Genomic DNA, 26,993 nt, shown 5'->3' with positions numbered 1-26,993 from the left:
TTGTGGAAAAAACAATATAGTCCGTCTTTAAGTAGCGTGCTGTCATATCACCTCCCGCCCTTTACGTGGGTATGTATCACACGCCTCGTAACCTCCCATTCTTGACCCCAGTCTGCATGCATCTCTGTTGCATACCTAGGTAACGCTGGCTAGACACATCAGCAGCGCAGCACATAGCGGCATTGTTCGAGATGAGTCGCATATCTTAGAGCGAAGGATTACGCTCAACAAGGTCATCATTGATAGGATGATAGCGAGAGCGAGGAGATGTTGATAAGAGTGGGGGAACTGCTATGTGCATGACATTGGCTAGCTGCAGCGGAAATATGCGGAAATAAGCATGTAAGAAAATGAGTCTTCGTTGTATCACACCTACAATACTGAGCCTTAATGGAAAGATTACACGACGTTGTATGAACAAGATTTCCAGAATCGGAGTATGTGTGAGTCAAGTGCGAGAACGAAAAGGTGTGGGGTCATTGAGACAAGAACACTGCTAAGTCATACATCTATTCGCGTGAAGCCAATACCCTGGCCTCTCCTTGGAACTCCAAAGCCATGCACACAAAACCGAAAACAACCAACATAACCGAATATGTAGACTTTACGTGTCTTTCAGAAATTGCTCGTAGTACTGGTCCATCCATTGCACAGCAGCCATGCCATTCTCCTTGGTGCCATCAACGAATCTCCGCACTGTGCCAACATAGCCATCTGGACGTACGTTGACCACAACAACCTCCTTCTCATCAAGTCCATCAAGCCACTTGTCCATGCATGTTTGCTTTCGCGTGTCCTTCTCGGGAATGTCATCGAGATATAACGTGAACGCAGACTCACGAAGTACCGCTGGTAGATCTCGTATCTCGAAGTTGTTGCGATCCTCGTCGGTCACCAAGGCATAGGTGAAGACACCGCTGACGGGTGTGTACCGTTCAGGAAGGACGAATTGATCGTGAGGTGCTGCGAGAGGTGGCTGGACGGTATACGAGGCGTTACCAGCAGCCGTGACACGCCCAACGTATGAGTTGTTTCCTGAATGCGCGTGGCAAACTGTCTCTAAGAAGGGCATCGACGTGCGAATATTGTGAGTGAAGAAGTAAATACGAAACTGGCCAAGTGCAGGAATGTCGGTTTGCACATCGACTGGGTTGGCATCGATGTAGCGCGTAACCTTTGCAGGTGGCAGTAGGTAGCCTGGCTTCAGATGACCTCTGTTGTAACCTTTCGCTTGAACGTTGAGGGTGTTAAGGTCGTAGCTGACGCCATAGCCAGAAATGAACGCGACGTTCTTTGTGAAATTTGCCGCGAGCGCTGCCGGGTCTCCGTCATGGAACGCATTCGCGTGCTCGTAGTCAAAGTCGATCAAATCCTTCGCGATTTTCTGTCGTTCTTGCTCGTAGGAGTCGAGTAACGCAGGCTTCGCAAGACCACGCGTTGCAAAGTTGAGTTTCCAGGCCAGATTCCAGGCATCTAAAGATATTAAAGTACCAAGTCAGTGTATGTCTCACAGGCAGGTTCGTACAGGGGAGATTCTACCATGCATTGATGTGTTCATTCCTTGTGCTGCCTTGGGGGAATGGGTGTGACTAGCATCACCGGCAATGAAAACCCGTCGCTCGTCGTCTGTGAAGCGCGCCGCGACTCGCTGTCCGATCTTGTAGCGCCCAAACCACTCAACGTTCTTCCACTCGAGCCTGTATGGCTGTAGTATCGCCTGCGCTCGCTTTTGCACGAATTCTTGTGTGGTTTGCTGCGCTCCAATCGCCTCTGTAGATCCTGGCCGCAGTTCGATGTAGAGACGGGTCAAACCCCTCTCGCGAGGAATCATCAGTACGGAGCCTAACGCATCTGACTGGATAACCACTTTACTCCAAATATCGGGAAAGTCGGTATCGAGTACACCGTCCAGTACACCCCACACAGCATCGGTCGACGATCCCACTGGGGTCGCACCTGGTATTGTCTTTCTCACTTTGGAGTGGGCGCCGTCACATCCAACTATGTATCGCGTGGCGAAAGTCTTCTTTGCGTGGTTGACGTCTTGCTGACAATTGACAGTAAGTGGACGAATGGACATGGGCGTATAGTCAAAGTCGACGAAGGCCGTGTTCCGGGAGACAACAACGCCTCTTTCCCGTAGATCGTCTTCCAAAACGCCTTCTACCATGCCCTGGTGTACCAACAGTATGTATGGATCAAGCAAATCGACTACGGGTGGGTAGTGAATCTCGCGACCAGTGCGGTGAAGCGACTTCTCGGCCGACGATTTCCAGAAAGCAATGTCATAGATCTTGACACCCTTGCGTAGCAGCGGCTCAGCGATTCGCATCTGGCGCAAAGTCTCGATGGTCTTTGGCTGGATCCCGTCGGCGCGTCCCGTTGAAGTGCGGTCGGGTCGGTCGTCGATGATGCGGGCTTTGATACCATATCGTACCAGGTTGTCACTGTTGGTGTCAGATTGCTCTTTCTACTCGGCATGACATGACATACGCAAGCATCAGACCAGCTGGTCCGGCGCCGACTACCATGACATCGCTCATGAAGCTGGAGTAGTCATCGTTCTTGGTGTACGAGAACTGCGACGCGACCTCCAAGCTACTTCCCGATGAACGGGACTCGGCGTCTGGGATTGCAATACCGGGTGCCATCTTCTGTCTTACCGATGACGGCGGGCTGTTGGACGTTGAACGCTTCATGAGGTTCCATAACGAAGGAGCCATGCTATAAAGTCAATTGTTGTCAGGGACGGCCAGCCACTAGGAGCAAAGATGGGGGTCCGCAGGTACGTGGGAAGGATGGAGGGGCACCGTCCGATTGTCTGTCGAGCATGCGTCCATTTTCAACCCATTGAAGAATGCCATGGCGTCTGGGAAAGTGCGTCAACGTGCTGCTGCATGCGAAAATGTTTTCGGTGATGGGGTGATGCGACGCAAGGGGTCGCAAGAGACGCATGCACTCCGCCGTGAACGCGTTCAGTCCAGCGGGTGGGAAGTGCGCTCCCGTCCACCTCGGCATCCCTGCATCGTTCCCCCCACCGTTGACCAGCAATACGGTGCGCCTCCGAGGAGTATCAGAAGCCGATGGGTCTGCAGATGCCGCTATCTATACCATGTCGACGTCGTGTACCTGTTTTAGGCTCGCGGGCGCTGTTGATGTGTGCATGATTGATTTCCAGACCTTCAGAGCTGTCTTCCAGCATCACATCTACAGTCAACATGACGACTTCTGAGATGCCGCAATGGTTGCAGACAGTCACGAAGAAGCGAATAACACGGGACGATGCCATCCAGAGATTCACGAATGCTCAGGCAACGCCAACCGAGGTACAATGCGCCTGAGTGCAACAAAGTCACACATTAACAACGCCAGCAACCCCACGGAAACCACGAACCCCGAAGCGATCAAACTTTGACGGCCATCGATGATGCCCAAATCATTCCAAAGGCCATTCTGTCGCGTGCTGTGACGGCATCGCAGCTGCTTTCTGCCTACATCAACCGGTGAGGTCCGCGGCTTGCTCAGCTATCATACCATTCTCACGCCACATCTTCCAGCGCTATAGACGCCCACCAACGAGTACGGCGCCCCACTCCTATCCCAAGCTTCGAACTTTAGTCCCTGAACGTCGCTAACATCTACCCAAGACGAATTGGCACGTGCACAATCGTAGCCCTACCCGCACCACGGAGCAATTGCTGACTTGCGCAGCCTTACCGAGATTCTCTTCGACGATGCGATTCAGCAGGCAAAAGCACTGGACAGCTACTTTCGCGAAACCGGTCAGCTTCTGGGACCCCTCCACGGGGTACCCATGACGCTTAAGGACCAGTTTGATGTCAAGGGCTACGACAGCACTCTAGGCTATGTTGGGCGCGCTTTCAAGCCGGCCCAACAAGATTGCGTGCTGGTATCTTTGTTGAAGGAGATGGGCGCAATCATTGTTGCAAAGTCCAATCTGCCACAGAGTATAATGGTATGTCATGCCACAATTTCCATGTATGAATGGTAGTTGGACGCTGAAGCTTTCTAGTGGTGTGAAACCGACAATCCCTTGTGGGGCCTCACCGTTCATCCGAAGAACCCCGACTTTACGTCTGGTGGGTCAACTGGCGGAGAGGCTGCGCTTTTGTCGCTCCAAGGCACTGTGATCGGTTGGGGTACGGATATTGGAGGCAGCGTGCGGATACCTTCTCACATGAATGGCCTGTACGCACTGAAGCCTAGTAGCACACGCCTACCGTACCAAGGAGTATCCGTGTCGACCGATGGTCAAGAGCATGTTCCATCCGTAATTGGCCCAATGACACGGAACATGAACTCGCTAACGGCAGTCACCAAAGCTGTCATTGATGCAACTCCTTGGGAACAAGATCCAAAGTGCTGCCCAGTGCCGTGGCGGTCAGAAGCCTATGAAGGTGCGCGTTTGAAACCACTGGTGGTCGCTATCATGCGTGATGATGGGGTTGTGAAATGCCATCCACCTATTGCCCGCGTACTAACCGAAGTCGCCATGAAGCTTGAGAAAGCTGGACATGAAGTGATCGAGTGGGCTCCAGGTAGCCTTCATCAAGAGTGTATTGACATCATGGTAAATATCAAGACAAATCATTCACTTCCAAGCTGACCAGATTCAGGATCAGTACTACACTGCAGACGGTGGCGAGGACATTCGACGAGACGTTGCCGCTGGCGGAGAACCATTCATTCCGCATGTAGAAGCTCTTGTCAACAAAGGCAAGGCGATCTCGGTTTATGATTATTGGCAGTTGAACAAAATGAAGCTTGCATTGCAGAAGCGCTACCTCGATCTCTGGAACTCAACAAAGTCTGCCAATTCTGGCAAACCAATCGACGTCCTTCTTACACCTGTCATGCCTCATTCTGCCGTCCCTCATCGAAAATGCAAGTGGGTCGGATATACAAAGGTGTTCAACTTCATCGACTATCCGGCTGTCGTCCTGCCTGCTGGTCAAGTTTCGAAAACCCTTGATGGAGAAGCTGCGAAGAGGATGAGCGAATATGAGCCAAGGAATGCACTGGACGACTGGAATTGGCAGACGTTTGATTTGGATGGCATGGATGGTATGCCGATAGGTGTGCAGGTCGTAGCTCGAAGACTGCAGGAGGAGAAGGCTCTGGGCGCGGCTTCAGCCATCGATGATATACTGAAGAAGCAGGACTAGGCCCGTTCCTGTAATATCCCATGGAATTTCGGGTATGCAGTCTTCTGAACATCACGTGCCATCTGCCTGTTCACTATTGCAGTTGTTTTCGCCGTCCAAATGACTTGACGTATCCCAATCTGCATAACAGCTTAGGTCCAAATGTTGGAAGCATTGAACAGAATTCTGAAGAATGGGCTGATGCGCACGTGTGCACGCGAACACGCGTTGATAAGACCCTCAGCAGCCGTCGGCAGGTACGATGAATCATAAGATCCCCCCACCTTCCATTTGAGCAATCAGCTTCATCAAGTGGGTTACCCTGCATCAACAATCCCGAAAATAAGCGGGGTAGCTACACGTGCTATCATGAGCTATGCGACTGTCGTTCTTGCTGCGCGTTTGGGCCGAACCTTACATCGACTCTTTCTACCTATACAACTGCGTTATCTTCCACCAGGCTGCGGCATTGTTGAATCTTGAACGTTAAGCACCATGGGAAAGAAGAAGGTTCTCGTCAGCTATGGTGTTGACATTGACGTAAGACATCCTGTACGTAGTGAGCATGAGCGTGGTCACTGACTGGGCGATTCACAGGCTGTTGCTGGTTGGCTCGGTTCGTACGGGGGTGAAGACTCTACGAGCGATATCAGCAGAGGCTAGTATCCCGTCTGAGACAAGAATTTTGACAGTAGCTTACAGAGCACAGGTCTCTGGGCTGGGACGATAGGAACCCAACGCCTGCTGAAGCTCTTCGACAAGTACGGGATCAAAGCAACATGGTTCATCGTAAATTCCACATTCCCACGAAACCGATGTGTCTCGCTAACGTTCTACAGCCAGGTCACTCTCTTGATACCTTTCCCGAAGACTGCGCCGCCGTGCGGGATGCGGGCCACGAAATCGGGCTCCACGGTTACTCACATGAAAACCCTGCCGACATGACCTTCGAGCAACAGCGCGACGTTCTCGATAAGACCTACAAGCAACTCACTGCTTTCTGTCATGGCAAACCTCCACGCGGTTCTGTAGCTCCATGGTGGGAAACTTCCAAGGAAGGCACGGAGCTTCTCCTCAGCTACGGCATCGAATACGATCACTCCATGTCGCACGAAGACCACCGCTGCTATTGGTTGCGTACGGGCGATGAGTGGACCAAAATAGATTACAGCAAAAAAGCAGTAGACTGGATGAAGCCCCTTACCAAGGGGCAAGAGACTGGACTGGTGGAGATACCGGGGAGCTGGTATATCGACGATTTGCCGCCGATGATGTTCATGAAGAAGAGTGCAAACAGCCACGGATGGGTAAATCCAAGGGACGTGGAGCAAATATGGATGGACCACTTCGACTACTTTTATCGCGAGTACGACGAGTTCGTCTTTCCCATGACAATTCATCCCGATGTTAGTGGAAGGCCACATGTCGTGCTTATGCATGAGAGGTATGTTCAGTGAGGAGTCGTATCATTGACAAGGGCGCTGACAAGGGTTACAGGATTATCGAGCATATCAACAAACATGAGGGTGTCGAGTGGGTGACAATGGAACAGATGGCGGACGACTTTAAGAAGAACAACAAGGTGCCGGAGAACGCGATGATGCCGTCACCGCGTGGTGAGATTCTCAAGCTACAGAAGGAGGGGAAGGCATATTCACTGCTTGATTACGATGGTCCAATGCCCCAATAGCGATGATAGAGAAGCCAATGAGTTGCGAATGTCACTAGTCTTTCTGTCATTGTCTGCGTTGGTGTGACCACTGTCTACGTTCCCGCCTGCCTATCTCGGAATGATCGGAACACATATCGGAAGCTCAAGCTCGGAGCTATGGCCACCGCGTCACTGCTACTGCATACCCCTCACGCCAGCCACGTTCTATCCATCTACCATCATCTTTTCCCCCACTCTTGCACAAGTGCATCAATGCCCGTCCGTAGACGCAATCACACTTGCGTACCCACCAATCGAGTGTTCCCCCATTCTGGTCCTAAACCACACCATGTCCTCGGGATGCCAGACTAGCCCGATAAGCGCCAATGCCATGGCGTCGCGCATCGGTCCAGTAATCATCAGCTAGCCAGCTGTCACGCGTATGGGTCGCGATAGGTGGGCGAAGATGGTGGTACGTGATGCCATTCAAGTAGTGACTGTGTACTTGAAATGTTTACACTGTTGATGGACGACAAACCGCTACACTAGCATTTGCTTTTTTCTCTCCGTCATTAACTGTGAGGTTTGCTTTCTTTCTCAGACAGCATCATACTCGTGACATCATGACCGGCGTTAAACCTGAGGTTATTCAGAAGCAACATAGGGATGAGTCCAGTAGGCTCGATGTAATCTCTTCCTCCCGAATTTCTCGTGCTTCGACTAATGCTCATTGATAGGTCATCATTGTTGGCGCCGGCTTAGGTGGTCTTGGGGCTGCCATATCAATTCTCCTCGCCGGTCACAACGTTCACATCCTCGAATCTACCCCCGAGATAGGCGAAATCGGCGCTGGGATCCAATGTTTACCCAACTCCTCGCGCGTCCTCATATCTTGGGGTCTAGAAGAATACCTCTCGAAACATGCTACTTCGCCACGGCTGTGCAACATGATCGGCTGGAAGGGCAACAAGATAAGCGATATGGATTTCCATGAATATGAAAAGGAGTGTGGTACACCCTTCTGGGATTTCCATAGAGCAAATCTGCACATGGGGCTACTGGAGCGGGCTGTGGAGCTTGGTGCTAAGCTCACTACAAAAGCGCGAGTGGTAGACATCGAATATGAAGATGATGTTAGCGGCAACGCTGCGAGTGCCATCGCCATTTGCCAGGACGGGACAAGATACAAGGCCGACTTGGTAGTCGGTGCCGATGGCATCAACTCCAAGTGTAGGGAGATATTACTAGGCCATGAAGACCCACCCCTGCTCACTGGCGATCTGGCTTACCGATTGTTACTCAATACAGAAGATATGTTGAAGGACCCTGACCTCAGGGGCTTCGTAGAAGACCCGCAGGTCAACTACTGGATAGGTCCAGATGCACACGCTGTCAACTACGTCCTCCGTGGTGGCAAGCTGTTCAACATGGTGCTATTAGTACCAGACGATATGCCTGCTGGCGCAAATACATTGGCTGGAAATGTTGAAGAAATGCGTGCTCTGTACAAAGACTGGGATCCGCGGATCCCAAAGTTGCTGGCACTTTGCCAGTCGGTAGCCAAGTGGCGTTTGATGATCCGACCAGGCCTCGATCCCACATGGTCTCACGAAACTGGAGCATACACAATACTCGGCGACGCTGCGCATGCCACTCTCCCATATCTTGCGTCAGGTGCTGGCATGTCGTTGGAAGACGGACACGTCCTCGGTCTATGTCTAGGCAGGATAAGGAGCAAATCTACGGCCGAAAAGAAGCGTGCATTAGCGGTCTATGAGCGCTGTCGTCGTGAGCGCACAGAGCGCGTCGTTTCACGTGGTAATCGTCAACAGTACCTCTACCACGTCCACGACGGTCCTGTGCAGCAAGATCGTGATCGCATGCTTCGCGCTTTTGGTGAATATAATGGCAAGGGGAGGGTGACCCAAGAGCAGTACGAGGAGAAGGGACTGAACGTGGGCGACGATCCTTTAGCATGGAGATGGGGTGGTGTCGGAAGCTGGCTCATTACATATGTCTGTGAAGAGGATGTTGAGGTTCGGTGGAGGGAGTATGAAAACGAGAGGAGAACCGAAGCTCGAGGAAGCGGTGAGTTAAGGGCTGTATTGTAGAGTATTCTGAAAATGAATGGGTTGCTCGAAGCCTCCAGCTTCGCAGACGGAGTTGCATAACCAAACGACGCAAGCTAATTCAGTTGCATACCTCACACTGTGCTTCAGTGACTACGGCGACGTGCCAATGGCTCATCAACCACAAGTCTAGCACAAGATCTCAAGACCACTTGCCATATCTCGTTTCGAAGAAACATGCGCAATACTAGCTGGCGCCACTGACGACAGGGTATTGCATGAGCTTGCAGGCATCAGCGCCACCACATCGCCATGCACAGCCGCAGGCACTAAAATCGTCCAGGTAAGAAGAAGGCAGATACACCACGTCAGTCTCCAGGTGAAATCATTTACATGGCATCAAGTGACCTACGTGTCAGGCTTCTCATCCCGCCCTGAAAACGACGTGGCGGTTCAGCAGTGGTAAACATGCACAAGGCTGACCCATCTACCTCCGCCTCGTCTGAAGTGGGGTGCTCAGTTGACGCCGTCGATATGCAGCAAGAGAAAAGCAGTACTTCGCAGCAACTCATCGTTGCCCAAACAGTGAGGCGGTCGAGCAACTGCTATGAAGACTGATGCCCAACGTGGTTGGTATAACATGATGCACGGTGCCGGCAGCTTTCTGGTTCATGTTAGCTCCCGTTCACTATGTTGTGCCCTGTGGGGCACAGTCTCTAAGTACGAGCTGCTGTTGTACCGCCACAACATATCGAATCCGATCCCCGCTCAGCCACGACTACCCGCTCGCCGAGGGCAGCCCTACCCGCCATAGGCATCACAGACGTTACCCTCGCCAGCTGCGCGATTAGCCCTGCTTAGTAACCGGTAGTTGCGCGATGAAACGGGTAGCTGAAGTCGCCCCAGATGCCTGGCGGAACCGGATGCGCTCTCCCCGCCTGTGCGACATTGTTACAAAGGACTAGAGTAGGCAGACGATCTAGGTTGATCCCAGGCGGTCTTCAAGACAATCCGATCCGATTCTGGCACCATGGACTCGCCAACACATAGCCCACGCCGAGACAAGACAGGATTCGTTCCCGAGGCCTCCCTCTCGAGTTTTGTATGCCGCCTTCGGCGCTATCTGCCCTTTTCGAGGACTTGGGATTCGTCCACGTATTATCAGGACCGGTGAGCCAGAAGGCAACTAGTCGTCAGCACATCGTGGTAACGAGGCAACCAATACAGCCCAATTATGAGTGGATAGCATCCAGCGAGATAGCGACATCGCACCACTGCTCTCGCCTCAGAATACGTCTGGTTATGCGTTGTCCACACGAGGCACATATGATGAGTTGTCGGGGTTCTAGGTCACTCTTCGATTGCGGCGGCCGTCGAGCGTCTAATAGCAACGAGCTTTTTGGTCCTTATTCACCTGGTCAAAAAGCACTGATTGATCGACTTCTAATCTTCAGATGGACTTGCAATCGCACGCTTCATTTTGTGCACCCTAGTATCCTATCGATCCTAGACAGGTTGTCAGACGCGATTTAGGCCTACGATGCAAACATGATGCCAGTACAGAATACTCGATCGTACAGGACCACATATGGCTTTGACGATATGGTGAGTAGAATGATAGAGATCTCATCAAAATGTGGTGCAGAATATTGGCGTTGTTTGCTGAGCTGACTCTGTAGCAGAGCGATTCAAATGATCCGAATGACGAGACGTACCTCGCCTCACACACCGCTGACGAGCGCACACTTGCGTGGGCCTACCAATCAGACTCATTGCCATCAGAAGAGATCGCTGCCTACATCTGGCCGCCTTCAGTCTATGAAGCAGCACAGAATGTCCACCTAGCGTCTCTGCCACCAAGGTATCCTCACCTTCCTATCGATCATCGCACGATGTCTGTAGGGGAGTCCTGGCAGCCATCGCTTGCGGCAACCTCCTGTTATTCAGACCGGAGGCGGTATCTCGAGCAGCAGCAGGTGAACAGCATGAACGGACCGGACGGCAGATATCTTTCAACATGGAACTCTACGGATTTGGATCCAGACTCAACGACAGGGAACCTAACACCTCCAGCTTCTGATACCGCCAACGATAAGGAGGATAATAGCTCAAACATAGCCAAGTGGGTAGGCCAAAAGACTTCATTCATCAACATTGCTGACCTACGTGAAGTGACAAGTCGAGTCTGCGCTGTTCTATCTGCGTGGATAAGCCGCCATTCACTGGTCAATACGCACAGAGAAACCTGAATCGTCATATGGCCAGACACGAACCCTGCCTGGGACAGAGAAGCAACAGACATATCCGTTGCGAACAACCAGGATGCACATCGACATTTGGGCGTGAAGACGCACTGCTCGTCCACCTCCGGCGAAGCCATCCGGAGCTGAATACCCCACCGGCAAGGAAGCGGAAAAGGTGATGCCAGATCTTGGATGCAGCTTGCATCTGTTTCGGAATTCCGGATATCGTTGCTAAAGAGCCTTTTTGCGGGTTGATGAGTTGCGTGCTCAGGCGTTTCTTTGGTGTTCGGTCTTCGCTTCATGTACAAGAAAAGGCAAAAGATTTGCGTGCTCTTAGGCCTTGCACGCTGATTGATCACTTGTACTACTACTCTGTAATCCCATGATGTCAAAACAAAGTTAGCGTAACGTTGCCTCTCGATCATCAATTGCTGGTACGACGAGCTCACTCCATACTATCTAAAGCACCTACTATTATAGGCTAACCTATCGAATGATTGATCATAGCTGCATCGAAGCTACGTGCTAACGACCCGGGGCTCAATCACCCGAAGAGCCCTAGGTAATGTCGTCTATTCGACAGAAGATGTATTGGTTCCCGATTCCAATAGTGGAAGTCTTCTTCTTCCGGTGCGACAGGCTGGTCTAGGCAGGCCTCAATGTCAGTGCGACGAAAAATGCCTATCGCAGCACAGCATGTGCAAGGTTCCGGATCGACCTGCGAGGGTGATCTGAGTAGCTTCTAGCTGCTGTTGCATTGGAGTCTACTAGCTTCCTCTTAAGGGTTTTGCGCGCAAGTCACCACGGTTGATCAGATCTGTTCATGCATCTGCTGCCGACGGTGGCGGGGGCCAGCGGCGGGCGATTCGCCACCAAATCCTCCAAGCGCATTGACTACCTTAGCAACATGGTCGATGAGCACTGCTGGCTTGCAAGTCGATTCTCAGTCGTCGGGATATGTAGTCCCGGATCTCATAGCAAACACTGTAGTATATGCCCTCCAACAGAGGCAGATGTGTATATCTAATATGCTCATGTGCACACCGCTTCTTCTTATGTGGCGTCCTTCTAGAACTTGTCCCGATGCAATGCATTGCAGACTGTCGACGACGAGTATGGTTGCTCTTTTGAGGGGTATAAGAGACTTAGGAGGTACCAAGAGTAATATAGTCGATTTACCGCTGCCAATATATCAGAAGCCCCTGTCGCTGCCGATCTCAGCCAATACTTACAAGCCATCCATGCGCGTATTGCACCATGTAACGGGAACCTTGTCCACGATGGTACTGCGTTTTGGAGCATATTCACATAGATGTGAGCCAACGCATGCCGAAATGGGACAAGAGCCGTAGCCTATTTCACGACCTGAACCTCAGGTGTATGTTGGCTTCCGCTAGCCAGATTTCATTTTTAACGAGTCATGTTGACATGCAGCCATGTTCGTCATCACCATAAAGAAATTTAGGTGTGGGAGAGCGCGAACGGTTTTTCTTTGTTCCGTAGAGCTGGGTCAAGACCATTGCTTTGAAACCAAGTGGTTGGGTACGTGTTCTTGTAGCGGCGATGAATTGAACCACATTATCCAGGAGACCGTTGCTCAGCAGGGTGCCCCTCTGGAGTTGCGTTCTCCAAGCCCTTGCAGCCTGTACATATTGATGTTCATTGGGTAGCGAAGATGGGCGTCTGACTCGAGTTTTGACATCTAGTCACATATTCGTCTTCATACAATCCAGAGTCTTCTCTTTGCTGGTATTGTTCCCCTCGAGATATACTTCATCGTGCGGGAAAAAACTCCCTGCCAATAGGGAAACCGTCGGGCCGGTCGGGTTTATCGGTAAGGTATCGAAGAGCGAGAGAAGTTTCCACTAATAGCCGGCGTTGCGCCGGTCGCGAGCCGTCCCGTCAATCCACTTTGTTTTGCAAGAAAGCGTTCTCGATATCGTGATACATGTGTTCGAACAGGAGATCCCTTGTTAAACTTCCAACGTTGGCGGAGCGCCACGCAGCTTCGTATTCGTCACAAACCCGCTGCAAGTCAGACGCGCAGGAAGCGCAAAACGTGACGGCATGGGTGAACAAGGCTAGAACATATGACTTACTCGCCCGTTTCGTCCGTCATTATGCTTGTTGCTGATACCCGCGATACCGACAGGATAGCTCTGAAGGTCTCTGGAGATTTGTGGGAACTATGCTTTCGATGAGCTGGTGAAGTGACTATCTGAATCCTCAGGCATAGCTGTATCTGCTCGTTGGCTTGAGAAGTCGAGCGCCCTGTAGTCCTCGGCGATGTTAGTGCGCATTGACCTTCAATGACGGGAAGGTGCCGGACGAGTGTGTGGGCGACCAGGTGTGCACATGGCATCACTGTATCCCAGCAGGAAGTGGCCGTATCTGCACGTCTTAGGACATTTGCCTGCTTCCTGGGGTGGTCTTCGAAAGAGGCGTACCATCGCGGCAGCCGCAGCCGCGCGCACACTGTAATTTTGAAGTACACCTTAGGCGGCAAAGGCCATGGCATAGAGGCCAACGACGCTTCTCATGCGCTGTGCCACATCCGGTGCCGCTCTGGCATAGCTGATTGGCGTGAAAACCAGCTAAGAAGTGTCGCACAATCCCTCGCCCTTTAAGCTGAGACGCAGCTATGTTGACAGGGCAGATCAGCGTTCCGGTTTGACAGACAAATACACGGTGAGGCGCGATATGCCCTGGTGTTGACCTTTCCGGACTGCTCGTGCAACAGGCTGTCGTGTCTCAGCCGAGGGTCCTCCAACGTCTGCAGCGTGTCTTCTAAACCACTCGTTACTAAGTACGTATAGCAGGATAAACACTGTGCGTATCCTGGGTCACTCGAGAATTCATTCTTATGGTGGTCATTCCTCTTTGCATCTCATAGACGCGGACCTGTAAGCCGTTTTCAATATATTGATCTTTCGCCGAAGAGTGGGAAACTGACAAAGACATAGCGCACGCAGGTGCTTCGCTTGACTTGACAGTTGGCTTAGCGACCACTAAACCAGCTTCGCGTCATCTTATGGGAGCCATCAGAATCATATTGTCGAAGAGGTTGTTCTGCTTTGTACGTCTGTACGGGCAAAGTCTTCTCAGATAATTTCCAAGACGGTCTCGGGTAACCTTGGCTTCATGGCGTACGATCAGACACAGAGGCGCGACGAGGTGCCTTGGTCACAAGAAGACAGAGAGTATAGGAGAAGAGCACCGTTCGCATCAGCAGTTGTTTGCGATAGTGGAGCGGAACAGGCAGGGAGGATAACTTCTCCTGGATCTGGATCTGAAGAGTACATTCAGCAGAGCTGGTCGTCAGTACCCACGTATGTCCAGCCTCACGAGGCCTACTACCACAACAGCAGCTACCAACAACCTCTCTTGCCAGGACACAACAGCGCATACCAATATCGTACTAGCACAGTAGCTGTCCCGCAGAATGGTCCAGTGCCAACATTTGGTTGTCCAACGCCGCAGCCCTATGCAAATTCGTATCAGTACGTGCATGCCACACGATGAATGTCAGGCATCCGCTGACCAGGTGACAGATACGAAAGTACTTATTCAGCAGCCAGTTACCCAATAGATCCGGGGTACACTACCGTAGGACCGGCGCATGTGTCCCTATCGCCTTCGTCCCCTACGCCAAGCTAGTATGTGGTACTCTCGAGACTTGCTGGCTGGTGCTGATGTTGGCGTAAAGCCAAAGCCCGCAATATTCTTATGCTGCTCCAACGACGAACGTCTCCGCATCACCTCCAGACGTCAGATACTCCATGCCACTGGTCCAGTCACTAGAGACATCTCCGATCGATGGCGAGTATAGCGTACCCTGTCCGTATCGCTGTGGCACTGTCTTAACAGGTGTACACGCATTAGGAAATCTAACGCGTCACCTCAAGACTCAGGCTTGTGCAGGATCCAGTCGGGCCAAAGTTCGATATCCATGCCCCATTGAAGGTTGTGAAAGGCAATATGCTCGATCAGATGGGCTAAGAGTCCATATGCGCAGACGACACGGTGCGCCTCCTCCCGTACCACGAACCGATGGCATCGTGGATGATGACGAACAATAGGCGAGCTGTGGTAGCAACCATCCCTATCGCGGGTCAAAGCGGGCCGGTAGAACCGGCCCCGAGCAAGGACGAATTGTTTGGTATGCTCTGAGTTTCTCGTCGATTGGCTCTCTCTTTCACGTCTCTTTCAATCTTTTTCTATATCTCTTTTGTTCGATGGCAATACCTTAGAGTGGCATTTCTCGAGTAGACATCGACATTCGTGTTGAGAAGAGTGATCTTTCTAGGTCGGTACTCGGCAGAGGGGCCGTGTCGTTAGCTGCGTTTTCAGACGTGAACCCGGCGGAATGCGTTTAGATCTGACGTTGCTTGTTCGTGAGAGTCGTAGGAACAGGGATAGAACACAGAAGAAGCGAGCCGTTCGTCGTCATTGAGTGCTGCCCAGTAATACGGCGATATGAAGATGGTCTAAAAAGCAAGTTCACACGATGACTGAGGTCGGTGGCAGGCGCTGGTGCCGACGAGTCAGGATCACCTGGTCGTCTTGGGCAAGAGCGGTTAGTCCACCAGTCGCGCTCCATAGTGAACTCGGTTTCAGCTGCACCCTAACGCGTTCGGGGCAGAATGTCACCAGGCATTGTTTGAGGCAAAACCCCGGAGTGATCCGTGGTTCGTCAGTTCTTGCATCTCATCTGTGTAGCTTAGTGATGCACAAAGAAAGAGAAAGAGCATGTTGCTGAGTTGAACAGCCTCCTCGACTGCAACTTTTATAGAAAAGATGATGAAAAGTGTATTGCTTCCTTCTGAACGGAAGGTAGCTGTTTGATGTCAAGACAATGCATGCTAACGCATCGAGTGTATTCGCAACCTTAGTATGTGCATCTCGTCGTAAGATATTACTGGCTCTTCCTGTCACGTGTACTGCGGAGTACCAATAGCTGTCTTTTGCTACCAGAATGTTCAAGGATGGTGAATTTCCCGAAACCAACACTCGTCAGCCACGTCGTCGCGTGCCCGTGATCCAAGTTTCCCAAATGCCGAAAGACGACAGAGCTAGTTGCGAGCTCCTCAGAACCGAGCTTGTATGTAACGATGTTGATATTTGTCATTACTATTCTGTGTGGGTATTCTGACCACAACATATGCGTTATAGACATTAGTCCTGCGACTCCAAGGTATGTGATAGAAAAGTAAATGCGACCGCGGCAGTGGTATAGCGTAAATGCCCAGAATCAAATTGAGACCCGATGTGCGCCAAGAAACAAAGCAAGCGAAAGAGATGCTACATCTGGTAGCCGGAATTAGTCCAAAACGGTTGACAAAAGGAACTGATGCTTCAGAGACTGGTAACTCGTGCGCCGGCTGGGGGCGCTGAGACTCGGTGTGGCCTTAGATTTATGACTGACTCCAATTCTCGCAGCATGTTGGTATTCGACTCTCGCTGTTCACGTAACGAGGCTTGACGAGCGCGGTCGTCTTGGATCTTCTGCATGCGCTCTTCTCTCGACATTGTGGCTCGTGTCTTTGGAAGGGCAATAGCTTCGAAAACTTCGTCGTCGGACGTGCTGCCCTGGTCGCTCGATGGAGCGCTCTGGTGGGGACTCAGCAGGTCGCCATTAAGAGCGCGCAGAGCATCAGACGGACTGCCTTCATCTACAGCAGTCAAACCGCCTAGACTTGGAACAGGCGAGCGCAGGCCGCTGGATGCTTGGGAGATTCTGCGCTCGTGCCGATCGATATTCAAGGCGAGCGCATTCTTGCCTGCCTCCCAAGCTTGCACCAAACTCTTGAGATCTGCACCGATTGAATCGTATTGTGCGAGGAGGGAGTGACCCAAGTCGGTTACGTCTTCGGTATCTTCCAAGCTCTTGTTGGTCTCTTCGCGGAGTACTTGCATCTTGGCTTGCAGACCGCGAATACCGCTCGACAATCCAGACAACTTGCGCACAGAATTGCGAATCTTGTCTCGAGCAGGAGTTGGTGCGACCTTGGCCGGCGATGGGAGTACGAACTGCTCTTCTTCAGCGAGCACGCGGTTGAACTTCTCGCTCCACTCTCCGACGGGACGAGCCGTATTTAACATGGAGTCGACCACTGTCGACCATCGCGCGAAATCGGGTTTGCCGCCATCTGCCTCCATTGCCAGGAGAGAACAGAGGTATACACGTCGTAGGATTGATAACCGATACTGCAGGATGCGCAGGACTTTTAACGTTTCGGCATCGTCGAATTCAGATTCGCCGTAGCCCAGGGCGGCCTCTTGCATGTCGGGATTGCTGATTTCGTATACGTCGAGATACTTTTCCAAATCATCTTCTTGAATTAGCTGTTTCAGATTACGGCACTGTTCAGCGAGTATGGGAACGATGTCGGCGTATGCAGCTCGGAGGTTCTTGCGCAGCCGCTGGCAGCGACGGGCCTGCCCCTTCTCTTCGATGCGGGAGATGGGAGGCAAGGGACTGCTCCTGCGTGGTGTTAGCATTCGGGCTGCAGAGTTATGGCGGAAGGCAAGGTCACGTACAGGCGATAGCCGCGTGACACAAGCTCCACTTCTTGGATCAAGGCAAGGGCAGATGACGTCGAAGCCTCGAAGGCTTGTAGATTTGTGACCAGGTCCGAGGCGCCCTTTACGGCCTCCTGGCGCAGATACTGCAGCCACTGCCGCCGCATGTACGTGTAGCCGGCGGTAAAGACAGCAGCGAAGACCAGCATCACCAGCAGGGTTCGGCTCTTGCTGAAGACGGGCTGGCGGCGCGACCAGTGCACCAGCCATGCCAGCGCGAAGGCCGTCGTGCCCGTGGCCGCTGCGCCGATGGGGTTTATCCGGGCGACCTTGAACTCGTGAGGGCCGGGGCGTCCGTCGGTCGCGAAGCTGGGAATGGCGGATGCGCGCAGGCCTCCTTGCTCGCCGAGCAGCTGGGAAGCGACGATGAGGTAGCGGAACTGCTCGAGGAAGCGTTCGTTGTCTGCGCGGCCGATGCGGGAGTTGACGGCTTTCTGTGTCTTGTTAACGAGCATATAGGAGACAACCAAGGCGCACACGTACCGAACAGGCCGTGTGGATGCGGGCGATGGAGCCATGGCGGGCGTGGATGCGCAGCGGCTGTGGGAGCCGGTCTCTTATCCTCGACTGCAGCGTCGACGGTCCGCGGGGCGCGAAGCTCTGCGGGAAGTTGGTGGATGTCGATGTCTCGGTGTCGTGGTCGTGGTCATCGTAGGGTGATGGCGCAGTGCCTTGTCCTGGACGGCGGTTAGTGCCCACGGCGCATGGCATCGTCATCGTGCTAGGGGCAGCCCACCTTCAAGCAACTGCGCAAGAGGCGAGTCGTCGGATATCATGTTCTCCATGTCGCTACCGCCGCATGGTGCGATTTTGGCTGTCGTCGTCGGTTCCCGCTCAATCGCTTGTGATGGCTGCGGGTGCTCTAATCCGGAGATGGAAGGTGCCCGTGATATGGAGATGGCGGGGATGGCAGCTGCAGGGGCGGCGGGCGCGTGGTCGGCGTGGGGTCCAATGGTGGCCGTAGGAGACGTGGATGAGGGCGATGCAGGTGTTGTTTGTTGTGGGTAGGGCAAGCAGCTGGCAACGAGGGTTGTAGACACATGTAGTGGTTCGGTTCGGATGGTCAGCTAATAGTAGTACTAAGCTCAGGGTCCCGGGAAATGAGCCAGTAGTCTGTGATTGGCATGAAACATTCATGGGGAACGTTCGCTCGTTTACGGTTTACGCACCGGCAAACACCCCCCCTCAGACATGTTTACCCCTTGTTCCTTGCATATGCGCGCGTAACCTCGAGGCGCAATCGTCGTGGCTGCCGTCTTTACCAGGAAGCTGTGCATGCTCGTCGCTTTGGCCTGTATACCACTGCCTCGGCCGACGACCATCTCAGCCAACTGTGTGTCCACTGCACCCGTCGAGGACGCGCCCCTTCTTGAGCTTCCGGAGCAGCGGCGAGTCAGTCGCATAGCCTCACATATTCTCTGACCATGCCATCCTAGACGCTGGACGGACCAATGTTCCCCATCCCACCTCCGACCCATTCAATCCATACTAGTGGATTACTCGCTGCTCGGCTGATTAGACATGCTCGGCTTCCAACACGTCCGACATGCTGCGACGAGGCTCAGGTGTTGTATATACACCGCAAGGTACGGGTGCCGTCGTAATCGATAACAGTGCCGATGACGTACCTGCAGCATGGCATCTGCAGCGTGGCCGGCTTGCAGATCCCGCAAAAGCAACTCTGTAGTTCCATCTCAATTCTCCGTGCTGAGCTAATCGCGACGCGGGCTTACCAAGCACGACATGGTGACCTTGTACACATTTCGAAAAGAAGGACTGACTGTCGACAACGCTTCGCGGAACAGGACCGCAGGCGACGGAGTAACTACCCTGTATCTACAGCAAGATCCCATCATCTTTCGCCTACTTGCCACCACTTCCCTCATGCTCGGACTTAGCTGCTACAGCCATGAGCATGGGGGTCGTCGCGCCATGGTACTGCTTCGGCGCAACCCGCAGACGCGCATCTAGCTACTTCTGTTTACTTGATCCAGTCTGGTCTATCCGGATAGCTTACACAAGATCCGCTTATGACAGCGGTCAGTCGCGTTTTAACCTCCAGTGTATCCGGGCACTGTGCAAAATTGCTTCGCCTGTGGCGGGTACAGTCACAAGTATGAGCCGCAGCCTTCCAAGCAGGGCCGTCTATCAAACCATGTCTATGTACATGTACTTTGGATGGCTGCCTCATATACTTTATTCATCACGATTACATACGACACACGCACATTGTTTTTTCTTCTCTGGATTCCCACACTTGACATTTCTTTGCCAACATGGATGATAGCATGATACAAAGGTTGATGGAAACTGTCCAACTCATAAACACCAATCTCGATACCTCACCTGCTTCGTGGCGGGACCAACTACCAGCAATCCGCAACACGATAGTTTCTTTCGAAATAACTGATAGCGTCCCGGAAGAAGAGCGCAGGAATTGGCAGTTACCTCTTATTAGCGTCTTCCAGCGTGTAGCCTTCGCCGATGCTGATAACGGTGTTATTCAAGACTTAGCAGATTGGTGCCTGCGTCAGCTAGTGACCTTACTCCAAATATATCCCGACAATGTCGACATTCTGACTCGTAAGTGCCTTTGTATATATATATATACCCATTACCGCTAATCATTATAGTAATCGGTCGAAACTGGTTGCTAAGAGCGCAAAAGGCTCTGTCAAGCATTGCGCGTACAGAGAGAAATTCCTTCAGTAGCGATACAAGCAACTTTAGACTGCTAAGCTCAACAACAAGGGGGTTGGTTGAAGCCGAACAACGACTACACCAAGCAGTCTATATCGAAGCGCGAGGATTACTGTTGCCAGCCACAGACTATCTCCAGCGTGCGGTATACGTAGCAACAGAACAGGGCGTCGTTACTGGACATCTCTTGTCTATGGTGAGTAAAGTTTCGGCCAATAGCTCGTCTTGTTAACCTTGTGTAGGCTGCCGAGGCGTTTATGAGCCTTGGAAACATCACGTCCGTCATGGCGAACGTTCGGTATTTCCAACAAGCAATTGCTTATTTACGAGCCGCAAGAGATACCCCGAACTACTTCCTATCACCGCATCTGGAACAGTAAGGACTTAGTCTACACGATAGAGCAACGGAATAAGCTGACACGCCAAGGTATCTGGACGGGTACGGGCCTCTCTATGACGACGTGTGAGTGGAATTAGTAGAAAGTCTCTAGCTAGCAGGTACACCATAATGGACATGTTCTCGAATCGCGATACCTTGCATGTCGATGCATGTTGGCAGGCGCTCAGAGGGTTGGACAGGATGCTGTCAGGGTCTCGGCACGGACCACAACCCACTTCCGTGCATCCAACACCGTCACCCCATAACGAGAGGTATCACAAGCAGCCAACATAGCGTCACCGCACATCTTGGAGCCTTTCCGGAAGTCCCGCTCTCGTCGCAAACATCTCCGACAGCTGCACATCGGCGCGACGTCACATCCGAGCATCCATCGAGCCGCCCGGACGAAGTAGCAACCGTACGGCCGAATCAAACACCCCGACCCTCGACCGACTACCTCCGCAACAACCAGCGGAACTTGTCAAGTTCCAGGCGCACAACACACAACACTAGATACACAATGGCGGCATCAGCTCTGGACCAGGAGCGACAACTTGCCATCGACCCAATCGTCGGCACCAGCGTCCAGCACAATACCCAGGTACGCCTTTGTCCAAGCCACACCAGTCTTGCGCTGTCCACTAACTCGTTCGTGCTATAGGTTGTCTCCAACATCCGCAGTCTCACTGCATCGCTCTTCGGTGTCGCCGCCGGCACATTAGGCCTCGAGTCGTATGCAGGCTTCATATTCTATCTGCTGGGCTCGCTAGTGGTGTCGGTGCTGCTCTTTGCGCTCAAGACAGATGGCAAGCCAGGCGCATACTTCTATCGGCCACTGGGTGACTTGTGGTTGGGAGATGTGTTTGGAGGGTTGATGGGATTCGTGCTTACTTGGACGTTGTTCTATGGCTTGGTCAGGGCGTGAAATCATGGAGCTGCATACTGCAACTTGAGTTGACCATTAGAATTCGGACATGTGGTAACCACAGATGCTGTGGTCTTGACAACATGGAAGAGCACTAGCCTTCGAAGTTCACAAGCTCTGGGATACTCCGATATCACCGGAGAAGACGCTCTCTGCCATAAGCCAGAAAGTGGGCAATCGCTACTATGCGCAAAGGCAAGGGTGTCAGAAGCCCAGCCAAAGAGAAGACAGCTTTTACGTCTATGAACAAAGTATTACGCACCTATCAAACCGTGACTTCTCCTGCTGCATCCGGCACCACTCAGGCACACAATGTAAGGTCTTGGCGGCACTTTATGCCCTGTGCTGATTTAGCGCGTGGCCGACGCGTTTGCCAACCACTTTCGCGTTCCCCTCCATTGATTGTTGCCTCCACCGCAATTGTCTCTTGCACAACCACGCTTCGTATACCCCCTTTAGCGCCATCGTACTCACTTAATCTTCCTCCACATTCAAAAGTGTGTATTTCCTGCCATGTGTAGCGAACGAAACTAACCATGTACAGTGCTTGAGGCACGCTTAAACCAGGCCAACGTCCTAAAGAAGGTACACTCGCGCAAACAAAGCTCGCCGAAAGCTGTTCTAACGATGAACAGGTCGTCGACGCTATCAAGGACCTCGTGCAGGACTGCAACTTCGATTGCAATGACTCGGGTATCGCGCTCCAAGCCATGGACAACTCCCACGTCGCCCTCGTCTCTATGATGCTCAAGTCCGAAGCCTTTTCGCCCTTCCGCTGCGACCGCAACATCGCCCTCGGTATCAATCTGGGATCCCTCACAAAAGTGCTTCGTGCTGCTGGAAGCGACGATATTCTCACCATCAAGGCCGAGGATGCGCCAGATGTTGTCAACCTGGTCTTCGAGACCAAGAGCGCAGCCAGAATCAGCGAATATGACATTAAGCTCATGGACATCGACCAGGAGCACCTGGGTATTCCAGAGACGGACTACGCGGCCACAATCACCCTGCCTGCTGCTGAGTTCCAGCGCATTTGCAGAGATTTGGGTGCATTGTCCGAGTCGGGTACGTCTTTTGACATTTGCGACGGCGTGGCCGGAAGTCGAAGTGCGAGCTAATGTCTATCTAGTTTCAATCGAGTGCACCAAGGAGGGCGTCAAGTTTGCATGCTCTGGCGACATTGGTTCGGGTTCCGTCATCCTCAAGCAAGACCCTAGCCTCGAAAAGGAGTCTGAGGCTGTCCTGATTGAGATGAACGAGCCCGTCTCTCTTACCTTCTCGCTCAAGTACCTGACCAACTTCTGCAAGGCCAGTGGCCTGTCTGACTCAGTCAAACTTTGCCTTTCCAGTGAGGTGCCTCTGCTGGTCGAGTACGCTCTCCAGGATCAGAGCTACCTGAGGTTCTACCTCGCACCCAAGGTAAGAACCCACTTCTCACTGTTACAGTGCCATGGCTAATTTGGACAGATTGGCGACGAAGAGTAAACGCATCATGATTTCATTGACACACGAGCGGCATGTTTTCAGGATAGATGTGGGGGATTTGCGGCGCAATGGCTTTGATATGCATCGAGCGTCTGTTAGGTTCATGATTCTGGTGTGCGACATTGGCGAGTAGGCGGTCCCGCGTGGTGTTCCGCGCCCTAGGCACAAAAGGAAAGTCACTGCCCCACCAACGCTTCACGTCATACCGCGTGGAATTTCAGATAAGGAAGATCAACATAGTAAATCAACAACATACCCCGCGTGCACTTTTGTACCTGCATTCCACCTCCTCTACCTGCTAATTTCTCTCTCTGGTGTAAACATGGCCTCCGACACGTTAATACCGGACACGCGCGTACTTGCGATTGCCAGTCATGTAAGACTCACAGGCGGAAGGCGTGTCTTGTAGCTAACATGCGACAGGTAGTCCATGGGTGAGTCGCGTGCCGTCGCGATATATGCAACTCACTGACATTGAGCTGAGCTATGTCGGGAATAAAATGGCCACTCTTGTCATGCAATCGCTAGGTTGCGACGTATCCGCAATCAACACTGTGCATTATAGTAGGTGCACCCGGCATCCTTCTTGGACGGGCGCATGGCTAACAACTCAGGCAATCACACGGCATACAAGCAAATCAAAGGCACCAAAACATCCGCGACCGAAATCCTCGACCTTTATGAAGGACTACGTCAATCAAACCTCACCAACTTCGATGTACTCCTGACAGGATACATGCCCAGCGCCGAGGCCGTGCAAGCAATAGGGACGATCGGCAGGGATATCAAGCTCAATGCTGGCACGAAGCCTGGCAGTTTCTTCTGGGGTGAGTGACTGCGCGAGGTGACAGGTACAAGACTAACCAAGATAGTGCTCGATCCTGTCATGGGCGACAATGGCAAGTTGTATATTCCAGAAGATGAGGTGCCAGAGTACAAGGGGCTGTTGCGCGAAGCAGATCTCATTCTCCCGAACCAATTCGAGGCCGAGTAAGTAAATCCCGAAGTCTTGCGGAACCAAGCGTGGCAGTTGTTGATAGAGCATAGGTTACTGTCTGATACGCCCATCACCGATCTCAAGTCCCTTGCCGCTGCGATCCAAGTCCTTCACAAGACCTACCAGGTCCCTCACGTAATCATCACGTCCCTTCGCTTGACGCGCGACAACCAGACTATACCCTCGAGACCAGTGTCAAAGGCTGGCACAGGCACGAATACTCCCTCGGATCCTCAGCATCTCGATTCAGCAACATCCCAACCAGGTTCACAACCCCAAGCGCCGCAGATCGACCTCAACGATGTCGAAAACCTTACCATCATTGGCTCCACCGCAACCTCGGACTACAAACCGCGTCTCTTCCGCATCGACACCCCGCAACTACCTCTCTTCTTCTCAGGGACAGGAGACATGTTCGCAGCGCTGACAATTCCCCGTCTGATTGAAGCTGTACACGCTGCTTCTACGCCTGAGTTCAATCTTCATGCGAAATCAAGCTGGCGGTCACCCGACCATGTGTCGGCTGAGGAACTTCCTTTGGCGAAAGCCTGCCAGAAAGTTCTCGCGTCTATGCAAGCCATACTCACGCGCACAACGTCGGTCTGCCAGGAGAAGATGGCTGCATATGATGCTCGCGCTGCAAAAGAGGGCCGTGGTGAAGGGGACGAGGCGGATGAAGAGATTAGCAAGAAGCGTCATTTGGCGCTCATGAATGCTAGTGAAGTCACAGTGCCGCGGTACGTGAAGGAGATGTTGGATCCGCCGGATCTTGAAAGGTTCAGACCACGGACAGTGTACGAGGGCGAAAGTGTGCCTGACCATGTTGGCGAGAGGACGCCTGACGAGTTGAATGTGCTGCATTTGGGTGTTGGAACGAAGGACGGTGGTGCGATGCAGGTACTACAGGAAGGCAATCAGGGCAAAGCTGTCAGGGAGGACGAGAGTTCATGATATTTGATTGCATAGCCGTTTCGCGTTAAGCTTCGTTGGCCGAACTATCGGTCGCTCCTTGATTCGATGATCAAATAGAGACTGGAACCAAGTTAGATAACAAAGCATCCATCTTCTTGCCACGATCAGCACGGTGGCTCACCAGCATGCCCTAGATCATAGACATATGCAGACCTAAGCCTTGGTACCATCTGTTGCTGCAGCAGCAGCCGCACCAAAGCCACCTGTGCTGCCGAAGCCTCCAGCACCCCTCACTGTATCCTCTAGTTGATCGACCACAACTACGTCGGGCATGACAACCCGCTCGACTATAAGTTGGGCGATTCGGTCACCAATCTTGACAGGAAAGTCTGTCTCTGAGAGATTGGCGAGGATGACACCAACGGGGCCGCGGTAGTCTGCGTCGATAACGCCGGCCATGGTATCAATGCCGTGTTTGTAGGCAAGGCCGGAGCGAGGTGCTACTCTGCCGTCTGTACAAGAGATCAATCAGCATCGTGCTTCTAGATTGCCCACAAACTGCGAGACTGGAGAGTGGATGTTTGAATATAGGAACACGTACATGTCCCGTCCGGCACCGAGATCTTAATATCAGTCTTTACTAGAGCCCTTCCCCGTGCAGGAATCATAGTGTCCTCTGCACTGTACAAGTCATGTCCAGCAGCAAATGCGCTTCCCTTGGTCGGCGCCTTGGCATTTGGGCTCAGCAATTGGACTTGCAATTGTTGTTCTGCCGCTGCTGCTCCAGCTGATGAGGGTGCGGCGATAGGCGCTGAGGGTTGTAGTGCTGCCATGTTGTCGTGGCTGGGGAGATGTGTAGCCGCCAAGGGTGTGGGTGTTGCGGCGCCCGAATCTGTTCCTCGTGGTAGAGTGGAGGCGTGGGAGAGAGGTGTGGGGTCAATGACTTTTGTTCGCTTTGGGAGGGGTGATGAGGGCAGAGATGGCGGCTCGTGGACTGGAACGGGGGTTTCTGACATTTTCTTCCTGGACGTCAATCTGAGGTTGTTTGGAGGGGCGGTGAAGGTGGTGAAAGACGCGTTCGGTGGGGAACAGACGACGCGTTGACATGCGCTTTCATTGGCTGGTTGGCGAGGACTGCTTTCCACTTTCCACGTCTCTTGCCTCTTGTCTCTTGTTCATTCTGTGGCAGTACCTCGATGCACCATTTCGCAACCATCTGGCTACCATGCGACGGGAGTCAACGTTGCTCCGTCGGCCATCGTCATTGCTGCCACCCCGCGAAGGAGAGTGCTAGTCGAAGCCCAGACGTTGCGCGCCTTGAATATGCGCGTCGGAGCAGAACTCGTCATCTTCTTTGCAAGCGAGCGAAGTATTCCCATGGTACCTTTTGGTGCTGCGTGCGCAATGCATTTCAGCTGATGTCGTGTCCCTCGTGACCTCACAGCCACTCGTGGGAGGACTGTGCCAAGGGGAGAGGTGGCTAACGTCGATCCCCCGCATTGAACACAACGGCATCGATGAATCCCAGACGTTGTCGTCATGTCTCACATGGTTATGTGGAGGTGCCCAGGGGCTTGCAGATTTACAATTCTTGGTTGAGGAGATGCGACCAGATCGACTGAGCACACTATGGCAGGGTGTGAAGACGTCCGTCCACAACTAGAGTGACGGCTTGCGAGTCAGACACTCCGATCCGACACTGTCGGGCGAAGTGTTGGTCAATCACACGGCGACACCGTGACTTCGCCAAGCTGCCTTGGCCTCGGAGCTTGAACAGCGATCTTGGGAGCTTGACATGACCTGCGACTTTGGCTCCGACTCGTCATGTCTGCAAACTCCCCTTCATCACGGCCGTGCACATCACGAGACTGCTAATAATTGAGTC

General features: G+C 52.6%; 11 protein-coding genes across 11 annotated transcripts; 8 read left to right on the top strand and 3 right to left on the bottom strand.

Moving 5' to 3' along the window:
* Positions 1 to 259: 259 nt before the first annotated feature.
* Positions 260 to 2,838, bottom strand: CC77DRAFT_404506 (FAD monooxygenase-like protein). The gene is made up of 3 exons (XM_018531583.1): positions 2,494 to 2,838; positions 1,540 to 2,447; positions 260 to 1,473 (listed from the first exon to the last, which is right to left on the bottom strand). The coding sequence occupies exons 1-3, from the start codon at positions 2,721 to 2,723 to the stop codon at positions 605 to 607; spliced, it is 2,007 nt and encodes a 668-aa protein (XP_018381305.1). The 5' UTR covers positions 2,724 to 2,838; the 3' UTR covers positions 260 to 604.
* Positions 2,839 to 3,557: 719 nt separating this feature from the next.
* CC77DRAFT_1024315 (amidase signature enzyme) lies at positions 3,558 to 5,355 on the top strand. Its single transcript, XM_018525847.1, has 4 exons — positions 3,558 to 3,579; positions 3,648 to 3,976; positions 4,034 to 4,591; positions 4,638 to 5,355. Exons 2-4 carry the CDS (start codon positions 3,815 to 3,817, stop codon positions 5,184 to 5,186), a joined length of 1,269 nt encoding a protein of 422 aa, XP_018381304.1. The 5' UTR covers positions 3,558 to 3,579; positions 3,648 to 3,814; the 3' UTR covers positions 5,187 to 5,355.
* Positions 5,356 to 5,423: 68 nt separating this feature from the next.
* On the top strand, positions 5,424 to 6,926 carry CC77DRAFT_404279 (polysaccharide deacetylase family protein). Its single transcript, XM_018531578.1, has 5 exons — positions 5,424 to 5,705; positions 5,763 to 5,823; positions 5,875 to 5,954; positions 6,005 to 6,609; positions 6,663 to 6,926. Exons 1-5 carry the CDS (start codon positions 5,661 to 5,663, stop codon positions 6,853 to 6,855), a joined length of 984 nt encoding a protein of 327 aa, XP_018381303.1. The 5' UTR covers positions 5,424 to 5,660; the 3' UTR covers positions 6,856 to 6,926.
* A 110-nt stretch (positions 6,927 to 7,036) lies between these two features.
* CC77DRAFT_997880 (FAD/NAD(P)-binding domain-containing protein) lies at positions 7,037 to 8,981 on the top strand. Its single transcript, XM_018536521.1, has 2 exons — positions 7,037 to 7,502; positions 7,554 to 8,981. Exons 1-2 carry the CDS (start codon positions 7,440 to 7,442, stop codon positions 8,925 to 8,927), a joined length of 1,437 nt encoding a protein of 478 aa, XP_018381302.1. The 5' UTR covers positions 7,037 to 7,439; the 3' UTR covers positions 8,928 to 8,981.
* A 1,312-nt stretch (positions 8,982 to 10,293) lies between these two features.
* On the top strand, positions 10,294 to 11,711 carry CC77DRAFT_404283 (hypothetical protein). The gene is made up of 4 exons (XM_018531579.1): positions 10,294 to 10,490; positions 10,568 to 11,007; positions 11,058 to 11,562; positions 11,636 to 11,711. Exons 1-3 carry the CDS (start codon positions 10,434 to 10,436, stop codon positions 11,305 to 11,307), a joined length of 747 nt encoding a protein of 248 aa, XP_018381301.1. The 5' UTR covers positions 10,294 to 10,433; the 3' UTR covers positions 11,308 to 11,562; positions 11,636 to 11,711.
* Positions 11,712 to 13,993: 2,282 nt separating this feature from the next.
* On the top strand, positions 13,994 to 15,421 carry CC77DRAFT_404311 (hypothetical protein). Its single transcript, XM_018531580.1, has 4 exons — positions 13,994 to 14,031; positions 14,092 to 14,628; positions 14,680 to 14,784; positions 14,835 to 15,421. Exons 2-4 carry the CDS (start codon positions 14,270 to 14,272, stop codon positions 15,205 to 15,207), a joined length of 837 nt encoding a protein of 278 aa, XP_018381300.1. The 5' UTR covers positions 13,994 to 14,031; positions 14,092 to 14,269; the 3' UTR covers positions 15,208 to 15,421.
* A 972-nt stretch (positions 15,422 to 16,393) lies between these two features.
* On the bottom strand, positions 16,394 to 18,679 carry CC77DRAFT_404491 (hypothetical protein). Its single transcript, XM_018531582.1, has 4 exons — positions 18,447 to 18,679; positions 18,194 to 18,387; positions 17,669 to 18,144; positions 16,394 to 17,612 (listed from the first exon to the last, which is right to left on the bottom strand). Exons 1-4 carry the CDS (start codon positions 18,493 to 18,495, stop codon positions 16,484 to 16,486), a joined length of 1,848 nt encoding a protein of 615 aa, XP_018381299.1. The 5' UTR covers positions 18,496 to 18,679; the 3' UTR covers positions 16,394 to 16,483.
* Positions 18,680 to 19,986: 1,307 nt separating this feature from the next.
* Positions 19,987 to 20,790, top strand: CC77DRAFT_945657 (hypothetical protein; the record flags this gene model as incomplete). Its single annotated transcript, XM_018535032.1, has 3 exons — positions 19,987 to 20,293; positions 20,344 to 20,606; positions 20,653 to 20,790. The coding sequence occupies 3 exons, from the start codon at positions 19,987 to 19,989 to the stop codon at positions 20,788 to 20,790; spliced, it is 708 nt and encodes a 235-aa protein (XP_018381298.1).
* A 519-nt stretch (positions 20,791 to 21,309) lies between these two features.
* Positions 21,310 to 23,199, top strand: CC77DRAFT_1034420 (proliferating cell nuclear antigen; the record flags this gene model as incomplete). The annotated part of the gene is made up of 6 exons (XM_018526870.1): positions 21,310 to 21,390; positions 21,451 to 21,628; positions 22,259 to 22,299; positions 22,350 to 22,779; positions 22,844 to 23,133; positions 23,182 to 23,199. The coding sequence occupies 6 exons, from the start codon at positions 21,310 to 21,312 to the stop codon at positions 23,197 to 23,199; spliced, it is 1,038 nt and encodes a 345-aa protein (XP_018381297.1).
* A 266-nt stretch (positions 23,200 to 23,465) lies between these two features.
* CC77DRAFT_1024304 (Ribokinase-like protein) lies at positions 23,466 to 25,292 on the top strand. Its single transcript, XM_018525846.1, has 6 exons — positions 23,466 to 23,575; positions 23,623 to 23,633; positions 23,684 to 23,763; positions 23,814 to 24,026; positions 24,072 to 24,189; positions 24,247 to 25,292. The coding sequence occupies exons 3-6, from the start codon at positions 23,700 to 23,702 to the stop codon at positions 25,145 to 25,147; spliced, it is 1,296 nt and encodes a 431-aa protein (XP_018381296.1). The 5' UTR covers positions 23,466 to 23,575; positions 23,623 to 23,633; positions 23,684 to 23,699; the 3' UTR covers positions 25,148 to 25,292.
* Positions 25,204 to 26,226, bottom strand: CC77DRAFT_404482 (dUTP diphosphatase). Its single transcript, XM_018531581.1, has 3 exons — positions 25,710 to 26,226; positions 25,290 to 25,620; positions 25,204 to 25,228 (listed from the first exon to the last, which is right to left on the bottom strand). Exons 1-2 carry the CDS (start codon positions 26,122 to 26,124, stop codon positions 25,322 to 25,324), a joined length of 714 nt encoding a protein of 237 aa, XP_018381295.1. The 5' UTR covers positions 26,125 to 26,226; the 3' UTR covers positions 25,204 to 25,228; positions 25,290 to 25,321.
* Positions 26,227 to 26,993: the final 767 nt, after the last annotated feature.

This window comes from Alternaria alternata (genome assembly GCF_001642055.1).
Source record: "Alternaria alternata strain SRC1lrK2f unplaced genomic scaffold CC77scaffold_23, whole genome shotgun sequence".
NCBI lineage: Eukaryota > Fungi > Ascomycota > Dothideomycetes > Pleosporales > Pleosporaceae > Alternaria > Alternaria alternata.
Note: the sequence above shows the minus strand (reverse complement) of the source record. Positions and strands in the feature narration are given on the sequence as shown.

Coding starts and splice junctions, on each gene's coding strand:
- CC77DRAFT_404506 (XM_018531583.1), bottom strand. CDS start 2,723: ATGGCTCCTTCGTTATGGAACCTCATGAAGCGTTCAACGTCCAACAGC. Junction 2,448..2,493: donor CCAGCTGGTCTGATGCTTGC/GTATGTCATGTC, acceptor TGACACCAACAG/TGACAACCTGGTACGATATG. Junction 1,474..1,539: donor AATGAACACATCAATGCATG/GTAGAATCTCCC, acceptor TAATATCTTTAG/ATGCCTGGAATCTGGCCTGG.
- CC77DRAFT_1024315 (XM_018525847.1), top strand. CDS start 3,815: ATGACGCTTAAGGACCAGTTTGATGTCAAGGGCTACGACAGCACTCTA. Junction 3,977..4,033: donor ATCTGCCACAGAGTATAATG/GTATGTCATGCC, acceptor GAAGCTTTCTAG/TGGTGTGAAACCGACAATCC. Junction 4,592..4,637: donor AAGAGTGTATTGACATCATG/GTAAATATCAAG, acceptor GACCAGATTCAG/GATCAGTACTACACTGCAGA.
- CC77DRAFT_404279 (XM_018531578.1), top strand. CDS start 5,661: ATGGGAAAGAAGAAGGTTCTCGTCAGCTATGGTGTTGACATTGAC. Junction 5,706..5,762: donor GCTATGGTGTTGACATTGAC/GTAAGACATCCT, acceptor GGCGATTCACAG/GCTGTTGCTGGTTGGCTCGG. Junction 6,610..6,662: donor GTCGTGCTTATGCATGAGAG/GTATGTTCAGTG, acceptor CAAGGGTTACAG/GATTATCGAGCATATCAACA.
- CC77DRAFT_997880 (XM_018536521.1), top strand. CDS start 7,440: ATGACCGGCGTTAAACCTGAGGTTATTCAGAAGCAACATAGGGATGAG. Junction 7,503..7,553: donor ATGAGTCCAGTAGGCTCGAT/GTAATCTCTTCC, acceptor GCTCATTGATAG/GTCATCATTGTTGGCGCCGG.
- CC77DRAFT_404283 (XM_018531579.1), top strand. CDS start 10,434: ATGATGCCAGTACAGAATACTCGATCGTACAGGACCACATATGGCTTT. Junction 10,491..10,567: donor CATATGGCTTTGACGATATG/GTGAGTAGAATG, acceptor ACTCTGTAGCAG/AGCGATTCAAATGATCCGAA. Junction 11,008..11,057: donor AATAGCTCAAACATAGCCAA/GTGGGTAGGCCA, acceptor ACCTACGTGAAG/TGACAAGTCGAGTCTGCGCT.
- CC77DRAFT_404311 (XM_018531580.1), top strand. CDS start 14,270: ATGGCGTACGATCAGACACAGAGGCGCGACGAGGTGCCTTGGTCACAA. Junction 14,629..14,679: donor CCCTATGCAAATTCGTATCA/GTACGTGCATGC, acceptor ACCAGGTGACAG/ATACGAAAGTACTTATTCAG. Junction 14,785..14,834: donor TCGTCCCCTACGCCAAGCTA/GTATGTGGTACT, acceptor GTTGGCGTAAAG/CCAAAGCCCGCAATATTCTT.
- CC77DRAFT_404491 (XM_018531582.1), bottom strand. CDS start 18,495: ATGGAGAACATGATATCCGACGACTCGCCTCTTGCGCAGTTGCTTGAA. Junction 18,388..18,446: donor TCTTGCGCAGTTGCTTGAAG/GTGGGCTGCCCC, acceptor ACCGCCGTCCAG/GACAAGGCACTGCGCCATCA. Junction 18,145..18,193: donor GCATCCACACGGCCTGTTCG/GTACGTGTGCGC, acceptor AACAAGACACAG/AAAGCCGTCAACTCCCGCAT.
- CC77DRAFT_1024304 (XM_018525846.1), top strand. CDS start 23,700: ATGGCCACTCTTGTCATGCAATCGCTAGGTTGCGACGTATCCGCAATC. Junction 23,764..23,813: donor AATCAACACTGTGCATTATA/GTAGGTGCACCC, acceptor CTAACAACTCAG/GCAATCACACGGCATACAAG. Junction 24,190..24,246: donor CCGAACCAATTCGAGGCCGA/GTAAGTAAATCC, acceptor GATAGAGCATAG/GTTACTGTCTGATACGCCCA.
- CC77DRAFT_404482 (XM_018531581.1), bottom strand. CDS start 26,124: ATGTCAGAAACCCCCGTTCCAGTCCACGAGCCGCCATCTCTGCCCTCA. Junction 25,621..25,709: donor CTCGGTGCCGGACGGGACAT/GTACGTGTTCCT, acceptor TCTCTTGTACAG/ACGGCAGAGTAGCACCTCGC.